General features: G+C 40.1%; 1 protein-coding gene across 1 annotated transcript in view; it reads right to left on the bottom strand.

The window, feature by feature from the left end:
- The window catches only part of BCAR3 (BCAR3 adaptor protein, NSP family member), a 74615-nt gene extending 50469 nt beyond the window's left edge, over positions 1-24146 (bottom strand). Inside the window, exons 1-3 of the mRNA XM_086462742.1 lie at positions 24060-24146; positions 20557-20671; positions 1161-1488 (exon numbers count right to left, since the gene is read on the bottom strand). Of these exons, the coding sequence (XP_086318868.1) occupies positions 1161-1488; positions 20557-20671; positions 24060-24146 (530 nt within the window). The remainder of the gene's footprint in view (positions 1-1160; positions 1489-20556; positions 20672-24059) is intronic.
- Between the last annotated feature and the right edge of the window lie 406 nt (positions 24147-24552).

Below are 24552 nucleotides of genomic sequence, written 5' to 3'. Positions count from 1 at the left end.
AACCCCACATAATCAGAACTATCCTTCCCTCACAAGATTTGAGAACAAGCACTCTTATAGTGATGGACACAGCAAGACTATAAATGCTAATTCAGAAGTTGTCATTTGGTTATCTTGACCTTTAACTCTGTCACCCAAGCAACCTAATGCTCATCTTTGTGCCTTTAACTGATCCACTGCATTACACTGAATTTCTCCTGTTAGCTGGAAATTTTTTCACATTTTATAGACCTCAATATCAGAACAAAAAAAAAAAAAAAAAAAAAGGACGTTTACATTTACAAAATTAATTACTTTTCTGTAAGCAATGAAATATCAGTGATGATAAGATTCACAAAAGAAATGCTAGCTATGAGAGAGTATAATTCTTTCTCAAGAGTCAACATTATAACCAGGAAGTCAGGCAAAAATAATAAACAGTGATAATTTGCAATTAGCTCAGTATATGTTGGGTTCCACTGAGTCTTCAAGAAAAACAGCTCACGCATAGCTCTAGCTTGGAGGCAGCTGGAGCAGCACTCTCTCCTTTTCCTCTGCACTCCATCCATATAAGCATCGAATCCAAATCAAAAGCAAGTTTGACTTCTTGGTTAAAACTGCTCTGTTAGAACCATGCAAAGGGTCATTTCAAAGCAATTCAGTGACTTCTAAAAGTTTCCTCCATGGGAACAGAATATGCAATACTCTACCTTTAAAACATTCTGAGACAACATCTAGTCCTCAAAAACTACACACATGTCAAAAGAAAGCCTAAAAGTCCAAGTCACTAGATCCCACAGAAAGAGTGGTATAGAAAGATATTTTAAACAGGCATGAGTACTTAACGGCCCATATGACTAACTGATCTTATCGGGAAAGGGAAGTTATTTTGAAGGCTGAGCTACTCAGCAAGTCAAAAAAAGAAGAAATTCTCAGAATTCCCTAAATCTATGCATCAGATTCACTCCTCCCCCTCCCCACCCCGCACATGTTTCACACTGGTTTTTATTTGGCTTCTTCCATCCAGACCTAAGTGGAGTACTAGGGAGAAAAATCAACCTCTGTTAGAATGCGGAGTTATAATAAACAGCTGCACCTATAACTGGACATTTAGAGGTCTAGAAAAATACAGAATAATTCCTATGCAACAAAGATATGTAAATTAAGGTTTTACAAGGTACCTGGCATGGAGTTTGTGGCTCTTCCCATTTTGCGGAGGGTACTCTTCTATAACATCCTGTACAAAAGGTGGCTGCTGCCGGTGCGTCCTGGTGTATGGCAATGTTCCCATGTGGCTAAACATATCACAAGACCTAGTGGGAATTGTCCCCTTTTTCTTCCTGGGGAGAGTGCCATGGATAGAGATGTCTTGAAAGGAGTCTGAGCGATGCTCAGTTGGCGAAGGTTTAGTGGTCAAAAGGTCCATGGAAGAAGCTAATGAGAACTGGTGGTTCACTGGGCCATTTCCAGGAAGACTTGAAAATTTTCCTGCAGCTATCATTTTTGGCTCTGGAAAAACAAAAACAAGATTTATCATAGCACATTAATCATCAAAGCCCCCACTTTAATAGAAGTTAAACTGCGTTACTAACAAAGGCATCTAGAACTGAACTTCTGCTTTGCGCTGAGGCAGTCACTTATCTCAAAATGTAGCCTGTATTATAAGCCAGTCCCATTGCTCCCAACTGCACTTCGAGCACACGTGTATATTAACTTTTATACACATTAAAAGTCACAACAAAAAACATCTGATCTGGACACACATGCAAGAGAAAGCCCTGAGCGACTCTCCATTTTTATCCACAGAGTTCCTCTTTTTTGCTTCTTCACATCCTCTGAAGACTCAGACATCAACTTAGAATCATTAACAAAAAGCAAAGTTTAAAGATCATTTTGACAAAAGCTAAAGGACACTCTACAGCTTGGTTTGGAGGAACGCGTTTCTAAACCCATTAGTTGGCACGCTGTGAGGAAAAAACTGTTTCTGACGAGTCTTGCTCAGGCAGTAAATCTAGCAGAGAACTGGTCACATATTTCTAACAAGCTGTAAACTAAAGGGCTCTACCCAAGAGATAAGGGCAGGAGCAGATTACTGGAATTCTCTTCTTCAGTGTGCAGGGCCTGCTGGCTCAAATCGTTGTTGACATTAGGGATTTGCATAGCTGTCAGTCTCTTGTACAATCAGTTATAGCCTGCCGTACAGTACAGGGTTTTCTGTTACCGTGAGCAAAAAAATTCATGAGACAAACACTTCAGGCATATTAACAGACTGCTGTTCTGTTCCTCAAAAAATGCGACCTTGTGCTCACTTTATAGTGTAATATTACAGAAGACAGGCTGCCTCATCCTATCCAGTCATATTAGCCTGCAAAAGCCAGTCTTTGGAACATACATGCAGACCTAAGGGTCAGCCAGTCCTACGTTATTTAACCTAGGTGGTAATCAACCAGGTGCTTCCTATAAAAACTGGAAAAGCCACAGGAGCAGCAGAGATTGATATGAAATCAGAAAGCAGAAGAGCTTTTGGAAATAACAGTTAAGGACAGGGAGAATCTGTTCTGACCTTGACCAAGTTTCATGCTGAAAAATAGAAGAGTAGCACCCTGAAGGCCCAGCAGCCTGGAAGCTTACAGCTGCAGAGGAATTCCTCTGGTTTTGGGGAATGCACAGGTGTCGCAAGGAAAACAGAGCTGCCTCTATAGTCCTCCTGCTCCCTTCTCCAGCCTCAGCATCACAGGTACTATCAAAGTGTTGCTGCACTGAAGCTACTGTTACTGCTACTCAGAGGTTATCGTAATAGGCTTAGTTTTACAGTAACACTAAACTGATCTCAAATTTATGAAAGAATTCCGCTATTTCCTGTCAGCTGTTGCAGAGACACAAAGGCTGGATAAATTTTCCAGACCCCAACAACAAATCCCTTCCCACTTCTTCCTTATTGAAGGCCCTACAATACTCATTAATTACGGATGATAAATACTACTTAGTTTTGGGGGGGGGTTTTAATCTTCAATTTGCCAGGCTCTGTCTGAGCACAGCTACTCTGTACTATAGTAGAAAAGCCTCTGGAAATAGCACCTCTGCCCAGTGAGAATCTGTTTGATTTTGGTCAGGTTTCTCATTGAAAAGAGTAGAAGAGAGTTGAGAAGTTAATAAGAACTGACGTTTTTAGTTACATAGATCCAAACACAATTCAAAATCCTAAAGAAACCAGACCATACTCTAACAAAAAATCTGCCATAAATTATCATATGGGCCCTTGATATGAAATACTAAATCACCTCTCCATTTATCACGTGGTTCGAGGACACAGTTTCTGCTGGCTAATATCAAAAACATCACATAATTATTTTCAAAATAATAATTTTTTTTTTTTAAAGTGCTGTAAAGTCAGTCTTGCATTACAATTGTTCTAAGCAAAAGAACTGGTCCAGAGATAGGAAGATCTAAAATGCAAATGATTACCACAAAGCTACAACCTCCTATAGCTAAAGCAACTGACAGAGCTTGTTTCCAGTAGATTCAGAGGAATGATAAAAATTACTTCAAACGGGGGTGGGGAAAGAAGCTTCTTAGAATGCACGCAATCATTTGAAAACTCAACTTTACGTGTTTGCTGTGGCAAGGTAAAAACATCATTTATAGGGTCTGAAAAACTGGAGGCCAGCTTGCTCATGTTGCCTAAATACGCTGTTATTCTCCTTTTGGGGGCTGCTGAGATTCTGTACTTAATAATAGTACTTTCTTATTGGCTGATTAAAAACCACCTCCAAACCTCTGAATTCTGACTATTTAAGTGCAGGTCATCCAGCCTGAGAGATGTTCCTTAGGCTTTCCTGCCAGATTACCACCACTATGGAGGAACGAACACATGACATTTCATGCAAATGGGTATCAAAACCAAGTAAGTATAAATATAATCAAGAAAAGCTTCAGTTTAATAGGTGACACCAGGTGAGTCCATAACTGTCACGCACTTCATGTTTGAGGATCCATAAAGAAAGCTGAGAATTCCCTCTCCTAACCAAACCACAGGATAATTATTATAGCAATGCAGCAGGTTTCCAATCCAACAGTCTGAGAATTTAACAAACAGCGACCCTCTGAAGCACAGCATTTTGCATTTAACCTCCCCTCCAAAGAAGCCCTTCTTAAGAAAGGAAACCAAATTCCTTCAGTTACGTCCTACTCATGGCAACCTTTAAGTTGCTCTCAGTAACATCCCACGGTTTAAAAATTCAATACCCAATCCTCAAATTCACACCTGAGTTTGGTTTTGAGGAATCAGGTTAGAGTTCCACAGTTAGTAGGAAATGCATACATTCAAGAACTTGCAAGACATTTAGCCACAATTACCTGTGTACAGAAGCTTTGACAATATTTTGAGCAACCCTCCCTGCAAAATCCCTCCAAAAAAAAAAAAAACCCAACAACCAAACACACACCACCCCCAAAAAAACCCATGTCTGCTAACTTCTACCCATAAATTTACCTGCTTGCCTGGGTGCTGCTGTACTATGTATTCTTCATAATCGTAAACCAAGAACTACAATATTACCTCTGTAACAAAAGTTCTGCCAAACTATCCATACATTTTTCTCGTATTGAATGTAAACACTGCAAGGAGGGAGCCTCTTCAGCTGAAGACTCTGGAATGTCTCAAATACTTTAGCATATGATTCAAAGAATGTTTGACTTTACAGATATAGAAACCCTGAAAATTTTACTCCCTAAGAGACAGTGTGCTTTGAACTTCTGCCATCATGCAATCAATAATGGAAATAGTAGAAATTATAGCAGAACAATAGCCCAAAAGGAACTGAAATTGAACTGTACACATTCCTGTTTGTCAAAATGCAGCATTCAACAAAAGAGCAGAGTTTGGAAGTCATATGTTTCTCCTAACTACATGCAAACAAGGTTGACTCATGCCAATATAATGCTAAAAATGCTAGGTGAACTTGTGGTTACAGAGAGTGGCATTTCTCCTTCTTCAGTCTGTAATTTTGGAAAGTATATGGGAATGGAATTGGCAGGAGTCAGATTGTGAATTCAGAGAACCAGAGGGCATGACAGGTTTCCAGGTGACTTCTGACATGTTCTAGTTTTTGTTATGAACGAGGGTGAGGGAATATAAAGGACGAAGTCTTTACAATCAACATGTCATTTAGGAAAACAGTATGAGACTGGACATAGAGTAAAACACGTATCTGGTCGGCAAGACCAAACGTGCACTAAGCTCTAATCCGCTGGGGGGTGCATCTCTTCACATCATTGCTCAAAACAAAAAACAATCACATGAACAATTAAAAAATAACGTTTGCTTCACCAAAACAACATACTAAATACCCTTCTACTCATGCCCTCTTGGCTTTGGGATGCAAACACAAACTTTTTGGCTCAGCTTGTCTTCATGAAAACTTTCTGATGTTCACACAGTCTGAAGAAGTGTTCTGATGACTCATTTAACCTGACACAGGTACAAGAGTAAGCGCCCCTTCCATACCACAACGTAACACAACTAGTGGCAACGGCTGCTACTCTGTAGTTTCAATACATTGGAGGAGGAGGAGTGAGGGAAAGGGAAATCTCCAGTTCAGCCTCAGAGATTCACAAATGGCATAACAAACAGTACAAGGCTGTATGTGCTCACGCTAATGGAAACCTCATAAAAGGAAATAGAAAAGTGATTTCGGAGTTCAAATTCAGACTCCCAAGCTATCTCAAAACTCAAGTTCTATCTAAACTAGTTCTGCACATTAAAAGATTCACACTTCTCTCAAAGTTTTATTGATCTGCAGTCCAGGTGATACTCCCTGTTAGATCAAACTCTCTGAAGTCTCTACCTGGTGTTATCATATCACCAATGCTACAATACTTTGCTCAAAGTCTTACCATGTCTTTATCGTTACATATGCTATAAAGCTAAGAGGGCTCGGACACGGTTTAATACACTCAACTGAAGAACAACTGCATTATGTTCTCAAGTCTTTACAAGATGGGAGTCAACTTTTGAGAAAACCCTACGTACTTTTGACACATCACAACCTCCTCACAACCTCCTCTCACCCACCTGCCCTCTCTCCTTCAAAACTAGTAACAATAAATTATGATGACTGGAAGATACATTACATTAGTCTCTTCTCCCTACTAAGCTACTCTGCACATTTGTATCCACTATGCAGATGCACATGGGAAATAATGAAAGTGATCAACCTTAATGGTGAAGAAAGTCAAGTTCAGCACAAAAACCAGATCAATTTCCTCAGATTTAATTTTTGTGTAGTAAAAGAATAAATTAGAGAAACAGAAAAATCACGACTGAAAAGCCACCAAAGTTAACGTATCATAGGAAGAAATACAGTTAAAACTACAGCCACTATAAACTCAAGGTAGACTTCATGTTAATTGTCTTCCTAGAAGCAATGTAGCTGTCTTCATTAGTATAACAAAAAAAAAAAAAAAAAAAAAAAAAAAAAGAGGCTTCCTTCTCCCAAAATGGCTGAGGAGCAGCTTTCTGCAACCTGTATTTTTCTGCCTTTTTTTTTTTTTTTTTTTTTTTTTAAACCAGTTAAACTGATGCAGTAGCTGCTATAGCAAACACGTTACAGGACTTTGAGAAGAATATTAAGGTTCATAAACCCACAGCCTGTTATGACATGGAAGAACAGATTGAGAAAGCATACGCAATAGTTCAAAGGCTTTAAGCTACTATCAGAAAAAACACGTGCCTGTCAAACATCAAAAACTCCCCAAAAGATTACAGCCAGGTCAGTGCTTCCAAAGGGTCCTGAAGTGCTATCAAAATGTTCACGCTCTCTTTCTCTCTCCTTATATATGTCATACAATTTCCACACACCACACATCCTCAAACTGTAATCTGCAGATCTATTTTAAATGTTTGATGGGTTTTTTTTTTTTAACAATTATTGTCAGGCAACAGAAAGCACACAGGCCAGAGTAAGCTATCTTTGAGATTTCTCTGTTTTGAGATGAGAGAAACAGATAAAACTCCACACTTCGTGAAGTTTCACACGTAGAATGCGATGGTACCTATAAAAAATGCCATGAAAAAGTGATCGTTGAAGAGGATTCAATAATAAGTAGAGATCTCCTCATTTGGCCTATACTATGAAATTATCTCAGAAATGTAAGTGCCAAATCAGTTAGCTCAGTAATCCTGAATGGTATGAAACCTTGACTCGAAATAAACATTCTCTCCCCATTTTGCTAACAGAACTAGAGGACTTCACCAAGGCTACAGTCAAATCGAAGCATTTTTCAGCTAATGCTTCAAAATACAAGCTTTTGTTCCTCCTCTAGCATAGGAAGTCATTTATTATTTTGCCTGCTCCTCTGTTCCCACGACGTTACTGAAAAAAACCCCACGGAACAACCCACTCCGACTGAAAATGAGGCATTTTAAAAAACCTTTTCAGCAGTAAGTATGCACTTAATTATTTTGAACTAACAACCTACTTATGGAAATTACAAATCTGAACAGAAAAAAGCGCTTTTATATACGCTCCTCTGACAAAAAAAAAAAAAAAAAAGAGGACACAGCATTTCCTTTCTCTCAGTGAAGTATCTTGGAATCTCCAGCACACCAGTGTTTCATACTTACAGAATACTTACTAGATTTCCATAGGACCCATTCCTACAAAACCTAAGCAGGGGATCAAATGTAGTCCCTGTAGTTTCTGCCGCAGCTATGGCATTGCCGGTAGCCCGCAAGGCAACCGCCGCCGGGGTCTGGGCTCGCCCCGCTCCGCCGCTCCCTGCCCCGGCAGAGGCGGGGGCCAGAGGGACGCTCGCACCCCCCCAACCAGCTTTTCAGTCTCTGCCCGAGGGGACACCGCCGTCCCCGCAGTTACCGGTCCGACCGCTGCTCCTTCCTTCCAGCCTTCCCGGCGATTAGTCGGAGGTTTCGTCCCGGCCGACCGACCTCCCGGCGGCGAGTCCTGTCCGGGTCCCTCGGGGCGGCGGAGCCGGGGGGGAGCGGGCAGCCGCGGGGGGGGTGGGGGGTGGCCGGACCCGCACACCAGCAGCCCGGAGCGCTTCCAGCAAACGAACTGGGACGTTCCCCGGAGAGCCCACGGTGCGGCCGCCCGCCTGCAGCAGCCCGCCCCGGGGCCGAGCAGCCCGCGATAACCGGAGGGCGGGTGACTCAAGCGCTGCCCTCCAGCCCCGCTTATCGCTCCCTCGCCCGGGCTGCGAAAGCACGGACGCGGCTCCGCGACCCTCCCGTGTCCGTCCCGTCCCCCCCCCCGCCCGGGGCAAACGAGACCGACTCCCGGGCGCCACTCACCTGCCAGCGCTGCCCCACCGGCGGGCGGGGGGTGGCACCGGGCCGGCCCCTGAGCGGCTCCGGCAGCGCCTCGGCCGCTCTGAGCGGCCCCGCCCGCGCCCCGCCGCGATTTACGGCTCCCAAGCCAACCCAACCCCACCCCTCCGCGGGCCGCCGGGCCCGGGGCTCGCCGAAGGCCGGCACGCCAGGCTTTGCAGCGCAGCGACCTCTCCTCGCACTTTTCCACGGACCTCAGAACTTGGCCTCCGGAATTTCGTTCTCCCGAATTAGCACTGCAGCAAAAAATTAACAGTTTTCCTTAATGCACCCTGTTCACGGGCACTTCAGAGCCCGTTACAGACCTCACACGCACACAACTGCGTGACTCGAGCGGGCTTCGCCCTCATCCCACCCTGAGACACGGAGCTGTCTGTGCAACAGGTCGGTGGGATAAAACGCGTTTTCTAAAACAAAGGGTCAAAGAGCTGTAAAGGATCCAGAGCTCCTGCCAGAACAGAGGGCTAGCTAACCTTCTCTGTGAAATACACCCTTTAAAACAACTAGGTAACTATACCTAGAACATTCATTTTTAACAAATTACCCCAGGTACCTTCGGCTGTAGCACTGGCTCAGGCAAAGGGCTTTTGCTGAAACAGAAATCAAGGCACACTCAGTTGACTCTCAAAGCACGGTCTAGATCAAATTTTTCTTTAACGTTGTGTTTGTCTCTTGCGTGTTGGCTCAGTCTTTCAGGCTGCCTGGTGAACATTTCTCTGGTTTTGCTGCAGTTATTCGAGTTGTCCAGAGCCATTTTGATAATGCCATTCTTTCCCCTCTTACCAGAATTCATAAGCCAAGATTCTGCAAGCCTTTTCACAGCTACCCTATTTGCATTAGCTTTCCGGGGGCAAATATTTCTCTGCCTAACCAAACATTTAATTGATTTTGACACTAATTATTTGATCCCTACGGGCTGTACGGTTCTTCTGTTTTGGGAGATCCTCTTCATGCACTATTTTCATTTCACTTGGATGTTCAATCCTTTCACTTTCTTTCTCCATTTTTACCAGGCCTAGCTTTAATAAGCTGCTTCTGATGTGTCTGCTTCAGAGCCTGACTACATGATGTTGCTGAAGTTGTCATCCTAAACTATCTAAATGATAAATGTCATTTATTTATTATTCATCTTCCAGGACCTCTATGTATTATCAAACCAGTCATCAAAAATAAATGAAACTATGGTATTCTCACTCTAGACAAGTTAAGCTACATCTAATGATGACAACAGCAGGATTAAAATTCCACATGGTGACGTACCATAGTGACATCTCTGGGTACTGGGTAGAACTAGGACATCTGCCTCTTTGTAGCTTGGGTTTTTATGCATTGTCTACAACACTGGACTTTGCTGTCTGAGCTATCTAAAAAAAATCTTACAACAACATGAGGTCGTTTTAAAAAAGATGAAGCAATTCAAGACAGAAAGAGCACTGAACCTTCCTTTGAAGTGTAGCTACAGCATAAGAAACATTTAGCTCATCAAGACAAGATTCTTTAGCCATCACGTATGTTGCAGAAGTAGGTATTGGGAGAGCAAGGTTCTTGGAAAAGTCTGGCAATTTTCACAGATATAAGTGGAAACTTTGCATAAGAAAGCTCAAGTAAGATGAAGTTTAGTGTAAAATAAGAGAGAAAAAAAACCAAAGGCAGAGTGCGCTCAAATAGATAGTAAGGGAAGAAGAGGAGACAGAAGATTAGAAAATTAAATTTATCTAATACACCAAGATAAAAGAAGGTCACAGTGGCATTTCTGAGTGGTGCTCCCCTTCCCCCAGCAACCTCACTTTGATTCCTTCAGGCAGGCATGAGCAGTAGGAAAGCATTATCACTGTTGGTATCGCCACGCACCTTTTACCATAACAACTTCCAAAACAGAAAAGTTGAAGTAAATGTCAAAGACAACAGTTTCCGAAAGGATTCATTCACTGGTGCCAGGACGTAAGTCACCACTCGTGACATGCTGATGGACACAGACTTCCACACTTCGTAACTTTCTCCCCCCAAATTACAGAAAATTGTAACATCATGCTGACACTCAACAGAACCTTGAAGTTAAGATCTAAATTCAAACCGATTTCACATAAAATGAGGCCTAAAGGCACAACAAAAACTCACTCCCATCTTTTTTTCAGTTAAGTTTTCCCCCAAATGCAGTGACATTAGAGCTTCTGATGAACTAGGAAAGCTAGACAGTCTTGAATAGCTGATGGCACTCTGCTTTTGTCATTGCCAGTTGTGCAAAACCAGGTCAGTACTGAGGACATGGAGGTACCAGAAATGTTTCAGGCACAGTGACAGATTCCAGAACTTCACTGTCACAAGTAACAACCTATGGAGATTTCCCATAGGGTACTTCAGGCACAATCTTTCTTCAAAATATACCTAAAAGAGGGAGGGGAAGAGCAGGGGAAGGAGAAAGGAACCAAAAACCAACAGACTGTGATCTCATCTTGAACACCAAAATGCTTCACTAATACATCCTGTGCAAGAAAACCGGAATTCTGGTGGGAACACAGAAAGAGGAGTTGAGATACCTGGATTACACTTTCAATTCTAATATTCTGACCCACTTACTTCCTGTATGAACTATACTTACGTTTTTGTAACATACGTCAGTGGTAGATACTTTTCACAAGAAAGACTGTATAGTACTTTATCAGCTTATCAAATGGAAAATGCTACAGAAGAGCACAGAATTATTTACCTCATTGTATAAAGGAAAACATCTCACTTCTCCATCTGAACCACACATTCCACAGTTCAGGTAAGACATCTAAAATCATGCCAAAAACTCAGAACTGTTAGCACGTAAGATGGTCTCTATTGACTGATTTGAAAAACTCAGGAAATTTTTCAGCACTGACATTATGTAGGAAGTAATGTCATGCTTCATTGTCATGTTTTATGAGTAAGAACCAGAAAAGGAGTAGTAATTTCCTTAGTAACATGACCCCATGCTAAGTAATGGGACTGGTAGCTGCACAGCCCTGCACAAGCTGTGATTACTCTTGCATGAGTCATTACATCCTTTTCCTAGAAGTTTTATTTTGTCTTCAGATGAAATTGAAAATTGTTTTTTGTCTTCACGTATGACGATTTACACAACCCATCCCTGTACATACTCGACACAAAGCTGTTAAAAAGAATTCGCTTGCAAGCTGTAAGAATGAAGAATTCACAGGACTGCCTACACTAGCTACATTAGTTGTGATTTACTTTGAATTAAGGTAGATTAGATTCCTCATTGCTTTTTTTTTTTTTAATTTTCATACTTTATATCTAGGAAATGGGTTTACTGAGATGTGGGATGAAGTCTGGAAGCACCAGTGTCCTGAAACCTCTGTCAAGCCCTCCCCACCAGCATTCTATGTTGACCTGCCATACCCCTTAACCATGGCACCACGCTATCTGTGTGGCACCTTGCCACAGAAGCGTCAATGGTGAAGCACTGCCCTTTGTGACATCAGGCGAGGGGAGGCTGAGAAGCCAGCAGCATGCTGGCCATTGCTGACCACACATCACACACTGCTGTGGCCTTCTGTGGTCACCCTTGACTCCTGCTTTCTGAAGGAAGGGAGTACGTACAGGTGCATCTTTCCACCTAGTGCAAAGACACCCATACCAGCAGCTATCTAAACAGATGAGTGAGGAGGAACATAACTCGGATGTAGGTCCCAAGACCTGTGATGTTGTAGCTTGCGTATCTTAATCATGCCAAGAGCTGGGTACTTGCCAGTTTTTTCAAAATGTGCCTGGCTTACGGTAACAAAGGAGATGATGGGACAAAACAAGAGGATTCATTGGAACCTTTCAGTTTGACCTTAATCGTCAGGATTCCAGTCTTCCTAAAATAACCAGGAGAAAACACTTCTATCTAAAAGCAGTGCTGTGCAGCTGCAATGATAAAATGCAGAAGTAACTACACAAGATGAGGACATGGTATGCATGGATTGCTCACACAGCAGTTCTTGTAGATTCCCTGATAAACAAAAGTCAAAGCAAGTTTCTACTGTAGACTTGTCTTAAAAGAGAAAGGACCCAAACAAACAAAATGCTGCATTCCCTCAACTCCCACAGATACCACATAGAAAAAAATAATGATCAGCATAACTGTTGGCTAGAAAATCGAGTTTATTCACTGGTAATTTTCAAATTAATCAAAGACATATCAGGCCAAATTAGAATGGCAATACAAAGTGAAAAATGCTCCAGTATTTAAAGTCTGACAACATTTAGTGTGAAAACTATGAGCTATGGCAACTGTGCTTTCTAAGGTGCCCCCTGGCTGCCAACTGAAACAGCCAAGTTTTGTCAGCAGCTACCCAGACCTCCGTAAATAAAACCACCAACATCCAGTCTTGCTATTTGGTCTGTCTTAGGTCTGGAGACCCTAGGTCTTTCAGAAACTCCCACAGAGCTGTTACGAGTCAGAGTCAAGAAGCCTTGCGATCCCTAGCCTCAGAAAAGTTTCCAAGCAGAAATGTCCCATAGCTGATCATCCTGGAAATGATGCTGTAGTAAAGTAAAGCAGGAGAGTTTGAGGAGTTACATAAACCTCAGCTCATTCCGTGACAAACTGGAGCATGAACATGCTCTGGCTTGCTTGAGTTTCTGGCTACAGCACATTTAATTTTTTGCAGACCTGAAAGAGTACAAACTGGGTACATACAATACCAGATGTCTGATCTACTGGCTAAAAACTATAGTTCTGACAAATCAGTATTTTCCAATAGGAATTGGTTTACTGGTAAACTCCTCTAATCTATAGCTCACTACTGTAAGTCTTAGGTCAGAAAGAACCCAAAACTTCTGGAAGGATTGGGAAAAAAAAATATTTCACTGTAGCTATTGGAAGTTCTCAGAGCTACAGAATTCCATGTGTTTTGAATCAGCTGGTATCAGCCACTGCTAGAACTAAAAAAAAAGCAAGTAAAGCCCTTGCCAGATAGAATATAAAAACCCCCGAGTATCATCTTTAACAAAAAACAATTAGCAATTAAAAAAATTTTGTAAAAATATATTATCGCATATATACTGTGACAATAATGTGTTGCGTTCCTACCCCACCGCCTTCAATTTGGTATTGAAAATCACATCAAGCAACTTGTACTGGTATAGATTAGACAGACCTGTTTCAGAAGTTTGAAATACATGGGTAAAATGGCACTAAAACCAGTTTTCCTTTATTGACTAGTTTTGGTAAATGACATGTTAAACTGGAAGATAACACCAGAAAGAAGCTGGACAAGGTTTTATGGGTTCCTTTTTTACCAGGGGGTCTATTTTCCTGTCTTTGCTTCTAGCAGTGGAAGAGCTGTTACTATGGAGCTAAGATTTCCTTGTAAGCTTCTGGTTTTCCATGTTTCTGTAAAAAGTCTCAAATACAAGAGAATTAACAGCCTCTCTGCACGTGACAGATGTTGAGGAGTTTTTCATTTAGAACATAACTGATGTAGAGACAAGGATAAACAGAAGGCCAGAAAGCAGCAATAAACAAATTTGGAACTTTCAACAGACGAAATGGTACAGTCAGAGGAGCGTGTTTACAACTTTGTAACAACATCTACATTTCTGACCTCCTCAAACAGAAATGGCAGAAACCTTCAAATCCTTGTATCTCTCAGTGAGAGCAAAATAGACCACACAGGTAGCAATGCCACCTCTAACTATTATGCAGATGGAAGTGTTCAAAGCAGCCTCCTCTCCATCTATTGGCAAAGCTACCAGAATACTTTAGCACCAGTCTGGAATCTGCCAGGTTGACACTACATACCACTGCTCCGAAGCACTCTCGTTGTGTTTGCAATGTTTCAGAGAAGCAAAAAAACCCAGAATGAACCAACGGGCTTTATCTGAGAGTGACAAAAGCAAGATACTTGGGTTTGACAAGGCAAAACAACTCATGGCTTTATGCTAATTATTTTGGCCATCTAATAAAAACATAAGGGAGTCCTTCAGTTGTCTTACACCTTCTTTGAAGATGGACTTGGCTCTATTTATATTGTCCCAAGCACAAGCAAGGATCTGTACTGCTTGCTCATCTTCCTTCTTAGGAATATGCCTTAGGCATACTCGTTAGGTCTTCTGTATAATGAATAACAGGGACAAGACGGCAAGAAAGCACTTCAGATTCAACCTTACACTACTGCAGCAGGGCAAGAAATACAACATATGCAGAAACAGTTATTTAAGAATTTAAAGGCAAGCAGAAGTTATGGAATATTAGTTACATTTAATATAATTTAGGTTTTGCATATTATTTTATATTCACCCACAACAAATTATGTCAATGAATATATTTTATTTAAATCCATCAAAGCTGGCCTTCTTTGTATCACAAATAAAATTACAAAAGAACTAAATATTATCTATTAAAACTGCAATCTCTTTGTATAAAAACACCTGTAAAAGACAAAAAGGAAAGATTCTTTATACCTTTAGCCTCTCAAAGGAAAACACTCTTAAGATGTTAATGAAATCACATTAAGCCATAAAATGCTTAATGTGATTAAGCATTAACCAGAATTCAGCTCAGTAAAAGAAGGTCCCGGAAAAACAAAGTTCTAGCTCTTCAAACACCTCATTACAAAAACTTCTTGTCACTTAGCTTTCTATATATCTTTCCAACTCAACCAATGATGTATAGAAAAAGTACATAATGAATACTTACAAATATACACAAACATTTTAATAGTCAAAGGACACAAAGCTTTCCAAAATAATTCTATGTTTAAATTCATGGTTATAAAGGAACCAAGAAAGTCTTCCATGTTTGGCAATCTCCAAGGTATTTCTTTACTATATCAAAATAGACATTCACGTTTATATATTTACATTACCCCCTCAATAGGTAACGTTTCTACCGCACTGAAGGAGCTGGTCACATCATGGTGGGATTCAGCAAGTAAGCACCCTCAGTATGTTTGCAGATGACACCAAGCTGGGTGGAAGTGTTGATCTGCTTAAAGGCTGAAAGGCTCTACAGAGAGATCTGGACAGGCTGGATTGATGGGCTGAGGCCGACTGTATGAGCTTCAACAAGGCCAAGTGCCAGGTCCTGCACTTGGGCCACAACAACCCCATGCAGCGCTACAGGCTTGGGGAAGAGTGGCTGGAAAGCTGCCCGGCAGAAAAGGACCTGGGGGTGTTCATCAAGAGCTGGCTGAACATGAGCCAGCAGTGTGCCCAGGTGGCCAAGAAGGCCAACGGCATCCTGGCTTCTATCAGAAAAAGTGCAGCCAGCAGGACGAGGGAAGTGATTGTCCCCCTGTACTTGGCACTGGTGAGGCTGCACCTCATACACTGTGTGCAGTTTTGGGCCCCTCACTACAAAACAGACATTGAGATGCTGGAGCATGTCCAAAGAACAGGTCTTACGAGGAGCGGCTGAGGGAACTGGGGTTGTTCATCCTGGAGAAAAGGAGGCTGAGGGGAGACTTTATTGCCCTCTATAACTACCTGAATGGAGGTTGCAGTGAGGCGGGGGTTGGACTCTTCTCCCAAGTAACAAGTGATAGGACAAGAGGAAATGGCCTCAAGTTGCACCAGGGGAGGTTTAGACTGAACATTAGAAAAATTTAACACCAAAAGGGTTATTAAGCATTGGAACAGGCTGCCCAGGGAAGTGGTTGAGTCACCATCCCTGGAGGTATTTAAAAGATTTGTAGATGTGGCACTTCAGGACAAGGTTTAGTGGTGGACTTGGCAGTGCTAGGTTAATGGTTGGACTTGATGATCTTAAAGGTCTTTTCCAACCAAAATGATGCTATGATTCCTCAACACATCTGAAGCATGATTTATTCTTTTACTATAGGTCATAAGAAATCATAACAAAACTACACTCCTAAAGACAGCACGATATGGTAACATGACTAAATATCACTCTGTCCCAATCCCACATAGCATCAAACTCTGTTGTAGTTGTATTAGATGATACTGAGAAAACCACAGTTCCTTCCTGGAGCACTACTCTGCAGGTACAGGGCCACAGCTTTCAGGGTGTCTGTCTTGAACTGCTAATTGTTACAGGACAGAGTGCTATGCCTCACGCTCTGGGAAGGAAGACCCTTGTGTAATACAGGAGTCAGAGTACACCTAATTTGTCATCTGTTTCTCTCATACCAGAAGCAGCTACTTCTAGAAGAGGATATTACTTCCTGGCTTCTTCGCGATGCCAAACGAACATTCCTAAGACTACAAAAAGGTGCTATGTAGCTGCTGAGAACATTCCTATACACACAGGCTATATTTTGCTTTACTTAGGAGTGGTTTAGTACCCCAGTTTTGGATGCATCTTGATTCCGTACTGGGACAAGCCCAGGCAAGCTGCAGGCCCCACCCTCTGACTCTCCAATTTCCCTGGAACAGAAAACAAAAGGTACACCTCAAAGGAGTCACAGTGTGCTATGAATACATGTAGGGATACTGGCCTAGATGGCAGGACACCAAGATCCAGAATGTGCTGCAATGCACATCAAAAGGTAAGTCAAGATACAGGCAAAAGGATTGTGGAAAGAGTATTTATGGCTCTTCACATTCATACCTTTTTGAAACTTCATTCTTTGTTAGATTAAATGCTTAGAGGCCGAGAAGGTATTCTGAGAAAGCATCACCCCGGGTTGGCGTGCTCTATCGTGTTTCACTTGACATCTACTTTGCCACTACCTGATACAAGATCCTGGACTTGAGCAGCTACCAGTTTGACTCAGTACAGAGCCATGTGGTCTTCTGTTCATGAAACAGTGGTATGAAGTTCAGAACTGGTGACAATTTTGAGCTTAGGAAGAGAGTTTGCAGAAACTGGAAGCATTTTTCTGCTTATGTACTTTGATTCGCAAGAACATGAAATACAGTGATAAGCCCTAAGCAAATATTTGAGATCATCAGGATTTAGAGAAAAGGAAACAAATGCTTTCTTGAAATCTGGAAGGCTGGACTCAAAAGATGAGATGAAATGTTCCAGGCCAACAGTAGTTGCAGCTTTTGAGGCCAAAATTCATTCTACCAGCTGTCAGCGCTTGCTGAGTGATCTGCCAGAAAGTCAGCCATCCTGGGATATCTCTACAATCAACAATAACAACAAAAATATAGACACCTACATACGGTAATTCAAACTGAAAGTAGACTGAATTATCTGCTGAACTCATCTGTCTCTTTCTAACACCTAGAGGGAGCACAGAGTGACTTGCCTTCTAATAGAACACCTTCAGCTGTGGTTTCACTCTAGGCAGCAGAGCTGTTTCAGTCACCAGGGTCACCTCTGATGTCTCTTCCTTGTCAATTCATACTTGTACAAGTGTTTGTGCAGCTGAACAGTGAACTGGCATGGGGACTTGATCTGGATGAACATGAGGGGAAAAAAGTTGTTTTTTCAGCCAGACAAATTTCCCAATGTGTTCCCCACACAGCTGCAGGATAGTTTTACTGACCACAAAAGGAACAATGCAGAGATGGGAAAAAGCAGCTAAAGGAAAGCTGAAGAGGGCACAGACTGCTTAGGCTGGCATTTTGGAACCCCAGCTTCAATTAATGTCCTGAGTCAATGGCACAGCAGCCTTTCAGTTTTCTAACAGTGATGAAAAATATCAGAGCCCCATTATTCAAAGCACTGATCCACTATAAAATTCATTCTGCTGGACTGAAGTGGTTTAACAATTTTGAATGGTTATTTTTCTACTGATTAGCTAATGCTTCTCATCTCAAACCAGTTATTCTAATCACTTCCCTACCATTGGCTGGCATAAAGATAGCCTAAGAGCATAAAGGTAGTGAACTTTGTATTGTGTACTCTGCCTAATTGAACAGATATGTGATCATGTGCACATATTTGATCCAGGTCAAATGTGTTACTGGGCATTATGTCAATGCCCAGATCTTAGTATTAATTCTTAGTATTAATTACTGTGGAAACAGCCCAAGTAGCTAGAGTTAGACAGGATGAATCCAAATCTTAGTGTACTGAGACATGTTCTGTTCAAAATAGTTTCAGAACCAGGTAACATTTTAGAAAATGGAAAATGTTTTGACCAAATTTTCCAAAAAACTTAACTTCACTGTACAAAGAAATGTTTAGTCCTATAAAATTAACCTTGTGAAAATGCTTACATATTAAAATGACTTATCACATCAAGCACTGTCTGGAAACCGTTGAACCAGCAACAAATACAATGCTGTTGTTTAAAGCTCAAAATAACAGCAAACAGAATAATATAGCCTTTGCTCTGTTCTGGTAAGTAGGTACGACATTAGTATTTATTTAACAGAATGGAAGATTTTTTTTTTAAATCTTTTTTTCTGATGTCTGACTTCAGTACAGTTCAGTGCTGGAAAACAAGCATTTCAGTGTAACTGATTAGGCACTTTGCTCCTAGACACAGCACTCTGCCAAAGACAGACACAAAACAAAACCATGTCATAATAGGCTGGAGACTAGATAACAACCATTAGTCCCTACTGTGAAAACAAAACAGTCTGCACTTGTGTATGACTGACTGAACCGATCTGTTTTGCAGCCTTCCCAGAATTCTTTATTACAATAGGCAAAGCTATCTAGAATGTAAATTTCCTGGTGTAAACAGAACAACTCAGAGATCAATTTGGCTCTATTTTTTCAAGCGCATAATTCAATTATACACTTAATTATTTTCATTAGCCAAAACCAGAGAGCAAATGAAAACATTGCTCACCAAGATAAACATCGATAAAAATATGACTTGAACTTAGCTTAAAGAATTCTAGCACTTAACTGCCAAAAAAAGAAATCAATGGCATCACACTGTCACCTTGCAAGACATATGTCCGGAGGTAAAAAAATATATTTTATGTCCAAACTGGAGCCTATGTTTGACTCAAATTCAGAGTCACTGAACTCACTGGTAGTGTGGCAAGATTAGATTTAGCTTAACCTATCTGAAGCTGAACGATCACAAGTCGTAGGTATATTAACAGAATTTGGAATGTTCCAGTGAGTTGATTGAAACGTTACATAACTACCTACAAATCAATTCACCACATGAATGACAGTTTGAACAGTCCTTTCCTATGAAAAAATGTTACATTGAGAACTGTAACATATTCCTCGCTCCAGTACCTGAAAAGGTCACAAAATGCAGTCCCCAAAGCCACATGAAAATAGATGCTAATTGCAGTATGTCTAGTTTCACTGCAGTAACCAACGGCAATCAATTTCCTATTCTGTTCACAGTAGCAGTTACAAAAATGTCATATTTATATTCATATTTCAAGAAAGTTAAACCAATGAACTGTAGAAGTTACGTAATTGTTACACCAATTTTGAACTCCTCAGAAAACATTGATAAATTACACTGATCTGCTTGTACACAACTGGTTCTAGTTTCTTCTGAAAAGTTAAAGTAGCTAAACACATTTTAGGAATATCCCATTTCTACAGATGCTCCAAAAGTCTTTTTATCTTGATGAAGAGAGGGTAAAAGCAGGAATGTCAGCCAAGTAAATCACTGCTTCACATTAAATTTGTAGAAGCCTTAGGCAGTGATCTTTAGAATTATTGGGCAGACTGCATCATACTCGTATGTTGTTATCTTGTTAGCTATTCTCAAAATATCCTGTACAATAAGTCATAGTTGAATATCATCTCACTATACCCTTCCGCTCAGAATAGAATGTCTTACAGGGCTTGTTCCAACTCTGACGAACATCGAGTTGAATTTTGATACTGAACTGATAAAAGCATCATAAAAGCAACAAAAAATGTTGTGATCAAGTCTTAATTCATAGCAAAGCCCCAAATGGAAAAGGAGGAAAGGAGGGTCAGGACTGCTTGTGTAAGCTTCCTCTCTCCTCACTAGGGATGAGGCAGCCCGTACACAAAATAGCTTGGTTTAGACCTTTTGATATGATCTTTCCAAGTGAGGAAGACATTTGTAACACCACCTTCCATTATGGTCTGTTAACATTATTGTATCTTGTTAAGCTGAAGACCAAGAGAGCAATAGAAAGGGAAGTGAAAGCGGAGCCTTTTCTAAATGACAAATGAAAAGTACGCGTTACATTATTTTTTTAAAACCCTGCCAAAAGATTATAGTTTAGCTATTCTTCTTATTGTCTATGTAAAGTACCTCTGTGATCTGTATTCAGAGCAGTACCCTAGGCTGAATCACAGTATTTGTTTATCATCTCTATGTGACAGGAAAGCTTGGGTTGCCTTAATTCATTCTCTTAGTCTTTAGGAGACAATACGGAAATCTTACCTCTCTTTTTTTCTACCTCCTGAAGCAGCAGGATATTGGAAATGATGTGTGTTCGGTGGACTTGATTTTCAATTCCCATTTTTCTAAGATCAACTTCTGTAAGATGGAGTAAGTCCTGTAGCAAATGCCAGAGTAAGGAACGTACTACACCTATTAGTCCAGGAGAAGTCAGATTTCTTTCAGACAGGTCTGCTGTTTCTGATACTGTAAGCTATGTAACAGCAAACATAAGTCTGTTTATGTGTTACACGAAGCCCCTTTGTTGTGATAAGCTATGGCATTGCAGGGATAAAGAATTTTTCTTTTAAAACATAATTCATTGTCTCTATTTTTTTTTTTTCTCAAATCTCCCCCGGTCAAGATAGCTGGAGAGTTTCTAAAAGCTATGACACCTTTGAATAAACCCCCACCCCCAAAGTGCTAGTATGCCAACTGCACTTAAGCTAATGAAGGAAGATAAATCTCAGAGTGAACTGAGGGGCATTATAATATTGGAAAGGAAGGTTTTGGATAATCAAGAGGATGCTCACTATAATTAATAGATGACATGGGTTGTGACACTGTTTTCAAGAATATGAATTTCCAGATAATGCATTTGGGTAATCAAACCTGAACGGTTCGCTTCTCTTTTTCTCTTCACAAAATCATTACTATTTTATTTTCAAAATAAGCTGCTGAATAACCCAGCATTATTTATAAGTCAGTATAAAATTTCAATTTGATGTTAATTTATAGTACAAAATTTCATTTGCTGATGACATCTTTCAGAGCAAAAAGAAAACACATCCAAAGCAGAAAATTTATGATCAAACACATTTGTTATTTTTACTGGTCTGTATTTTCACTGTAAATCAGATACAGAGAAATCCACGTGATGTACTCCATTCCACTTTGTTACTGGCAAGTCATATTGCTAAAAGTGGCCTTTTCTAATGGAGATTTGATGAGTCAGGCCTGGGACCCTAAAATACCAAATCACATTGTCTCACTGTGTAAATAAGACAATTGACACAGAATTTCTACTCTGAGTCACTGTTTTTGAAACTGTCATTTAAAATTCTTTCTTTCCAACTAAAACCACTGCAAAAACATGACATTCTTTGACTTAGACCGAGTAGTCCTCTAATTGCCGAAAGCCTCAATTTTTTATGTCACTAGCTGTAACTAGTGTTCAACAGCTGTTAAGGAAATTTACCCGTGCCTAAAAATGTCGTATTAAGTGTTTCTCAAATGATACCTCATATCTATCTAATGACATGAAAGAAGGGAGTTGAATAATTATTACTCTTACTTTATCCCTTTCTAGGTTTACTGAAATGCAAAAACTGGTAATAATGATGAATTAACATTTCAGTAGAAAGGATTTTTCAGCTTTGGCAACAGCGAGAGAGGCTCCCACTGCTTCTCTCAAAACCCCCCAACAATCTCCCCCCAAAACCCCAAAATCATGCTCCAAGAAAAGCTACACACAAAGAACTACAAATACAATATGCCTGCTCTCCAAACTTTAGGAAAAAGCTTGTAAGGAGGAACACAAAAAGAGCTGGTGTTAACTCCAGTACTGAACAGCATATGCGTAGGGTAACACAGTGGGAACTTTTATGGACACATTTTGTTGTGTGGGGGTTTTTGTTGGGTTTGTTTGGTGGTTGTTTTTTTTTTTTTTGAGTGGGGAAGCGTTTCAGTAGGTTTAAAGAACTTGCTCATTTTGCAGAGAACACTAATATGTGAAAATTTTATTTGTCAGTGAGAAGTCTCCCACCTTGGAAGTCTTTCTTTCTTCATTCAAGATCATAAACACTTTCTGGTCTGGCTTAAAAACTGGGTAGAGCAGTTGACTGAAACCCAGAACTCTGTCTTCTGCTGCCATGTATTTACTACTTAGCTAGGAACAATTTAATTCAAGAAAATGTGCATCACTGTCCTCAGCAAAATGGGTATAATCACATCTTCTATTGCAGAGAGAAAAACGCGAGTGTAAATAGTTATTAGTAATTATTTTTAAAAGTAGAAGACATCAAAGGCAATTACTTAGACTTTCAAGGACTTAGAATCTTGGTTCAACACGGCTCTTAAGTGTCTGCCTAGTATTAAGCAGGTTATTAAGTATGTGAAATTAGAGTAAGTCAGGCATTTTCACAAATTAAAGTTTTGTTTCAGGAAAATACTCAGTTTCACTAAGGAACTAAGAAATGATACAACACTTGTAATCTGCAGATACTGCAGAACTGAAATACTGACCCATGGCCTTGAGTTTAAAAAAAAGTCCATTGCATCCAGAATGATGCATTAAGCCTATTTAAGTTTTGCATTTCAGCAAAAACTTCTTACAGGCAGCTTTCAGGCTTGGTAAGCTGTAAACTATCTTTGCTGCAGGTTTTTTTATGTTTGTTGACTGTCAAAATGGCTGTCCCATGGTTACTGTCTTCAGTGTTACAATGGTAGCATGAATCACATTAACAACATTTTCCAACGTGCTTCTAAGTCTTACAGACCGAGTCCATTTGGGAAAGTAGAAAATGCTGTCCTTTTCCTAGTTGTGACAAATTCTACTTGCATTTAAAACCCTTTTATTTTTATTTTGCTTGGATTATGAGATTACCATAACACTCACTAAGAACTCTGGTATAAAAGCAGCACAGATGTGACATAGAAGCCAATTTTAAATAAACTTTAGTGCCACTTCATGAAACTTTGATCAGTGAAAAAAAAATTGTAAAAAAATTGTTTACAAGTCAATCCCACAATATTTTGAGTGGATGAGAATATTCAGTTCTATTTTTTACATTTATTTTCTGAATTAGGAATACAGCAAGCTAGAATTAAAACATGTCAAAGCATCATTTAATTGATGATATAGTATGTAAGCGTCAATAAATTTGTACATGGATGTTAAGAACTAAAAACACATAACGAATAACAAAGAGGGAACTTTGCTTAAGTAAGACCTGTGGGAAAAGGACTTCCTAAGAATTTCTAAATAAATTTCTAGGGATCTTCAAAATGACTGATGTAATGTCCTTCTGTAATGTGGTATTTGTTCAAGGAGAAGATTATTCTTAAGCTACATAGTATCCATTTGCCTATAAGCAACTTCATATAACAATTTGCACGCAGGTTTGTATTTTATTTAGTTCTGAATTTTAAGAAAGAAACTTATTTGTTAACTTTTGCAGAACAAAAGTTATCTGTGTTCTTGCTCTGGTCAACACGCTCATTTGCTACAATCTGAGACAGCCATGACTAATATAGGACAAGCAGCATTAGAAACAGTAAAATGTTCACTTCACCTAGCTCACCAGTAAGTGACTCCATTTCTCTGTGAGTTTTAGCACACAGTTAGAAAAGACATTGGTTTTATTTTCCCCTTTCCTAAGACAAAAGCAAACTATCAGCCTCTAGGTTTTTTTGCTCCAGCACCATATGACTGAATATTAATCACTAGCATATATCATCTTGCTTGACATTTTCTCAAGAATTTTATTGGAAAAGACAATTCTTACCTCTATGGCATCATACTGTTCAAAGAGCATGCAATATTCTGCAAGGCCAAGCTGGGTCAGCCAGGTAGAAATGGGTAGATACTTCATTATCTATTCCCTCACCTCACAATGCCTTTGACTCTGAAAAAAAAAAAACCCAAACCCAAAACTCAATTACAAATACTACTGCTTAGGAATGTTAAATGACTAAACAACTCACAACACACTTAACAGCATGGAAGTTCTACCATTATGGCCGAAGAGATGAATACTTTCTTGGCCACTTGGTAATAGGTAGTTATCTATGTGTTAAGAGTATTACATTTAATTCGTTGTTTCATTGCAAACCTCATACAAAAAGGGAATGTTGAAGGCTATATTTTGTTTACGTCTCACAGCTGAATTAATCTTTTAGAAGATGAATCAGAGTCACTCAACACTGTAGTATCAATTTAAAAATATTCAGCCTTTCTATTAAAAGAGAATGTTCCTCAATATGCTCACTCAGTGATAA

This window comes from Leptosomus discolor, chromosome 3, assembly GCF_034619465.1.
Source record: "Leptosomus discolor isolate bLepDis1 chromosome 3, bLepDis1.hap2, whole genome shotgun sequence".
NCBI lineage: Eukaryota > Metazoa > Chordata > Aves > Leptosomiformes > Leptosomidae > Leptosomus > Leptosomus discolor.
This window is presented reverse-complemented; position numbering and strand designations above follow the sequence as displayed.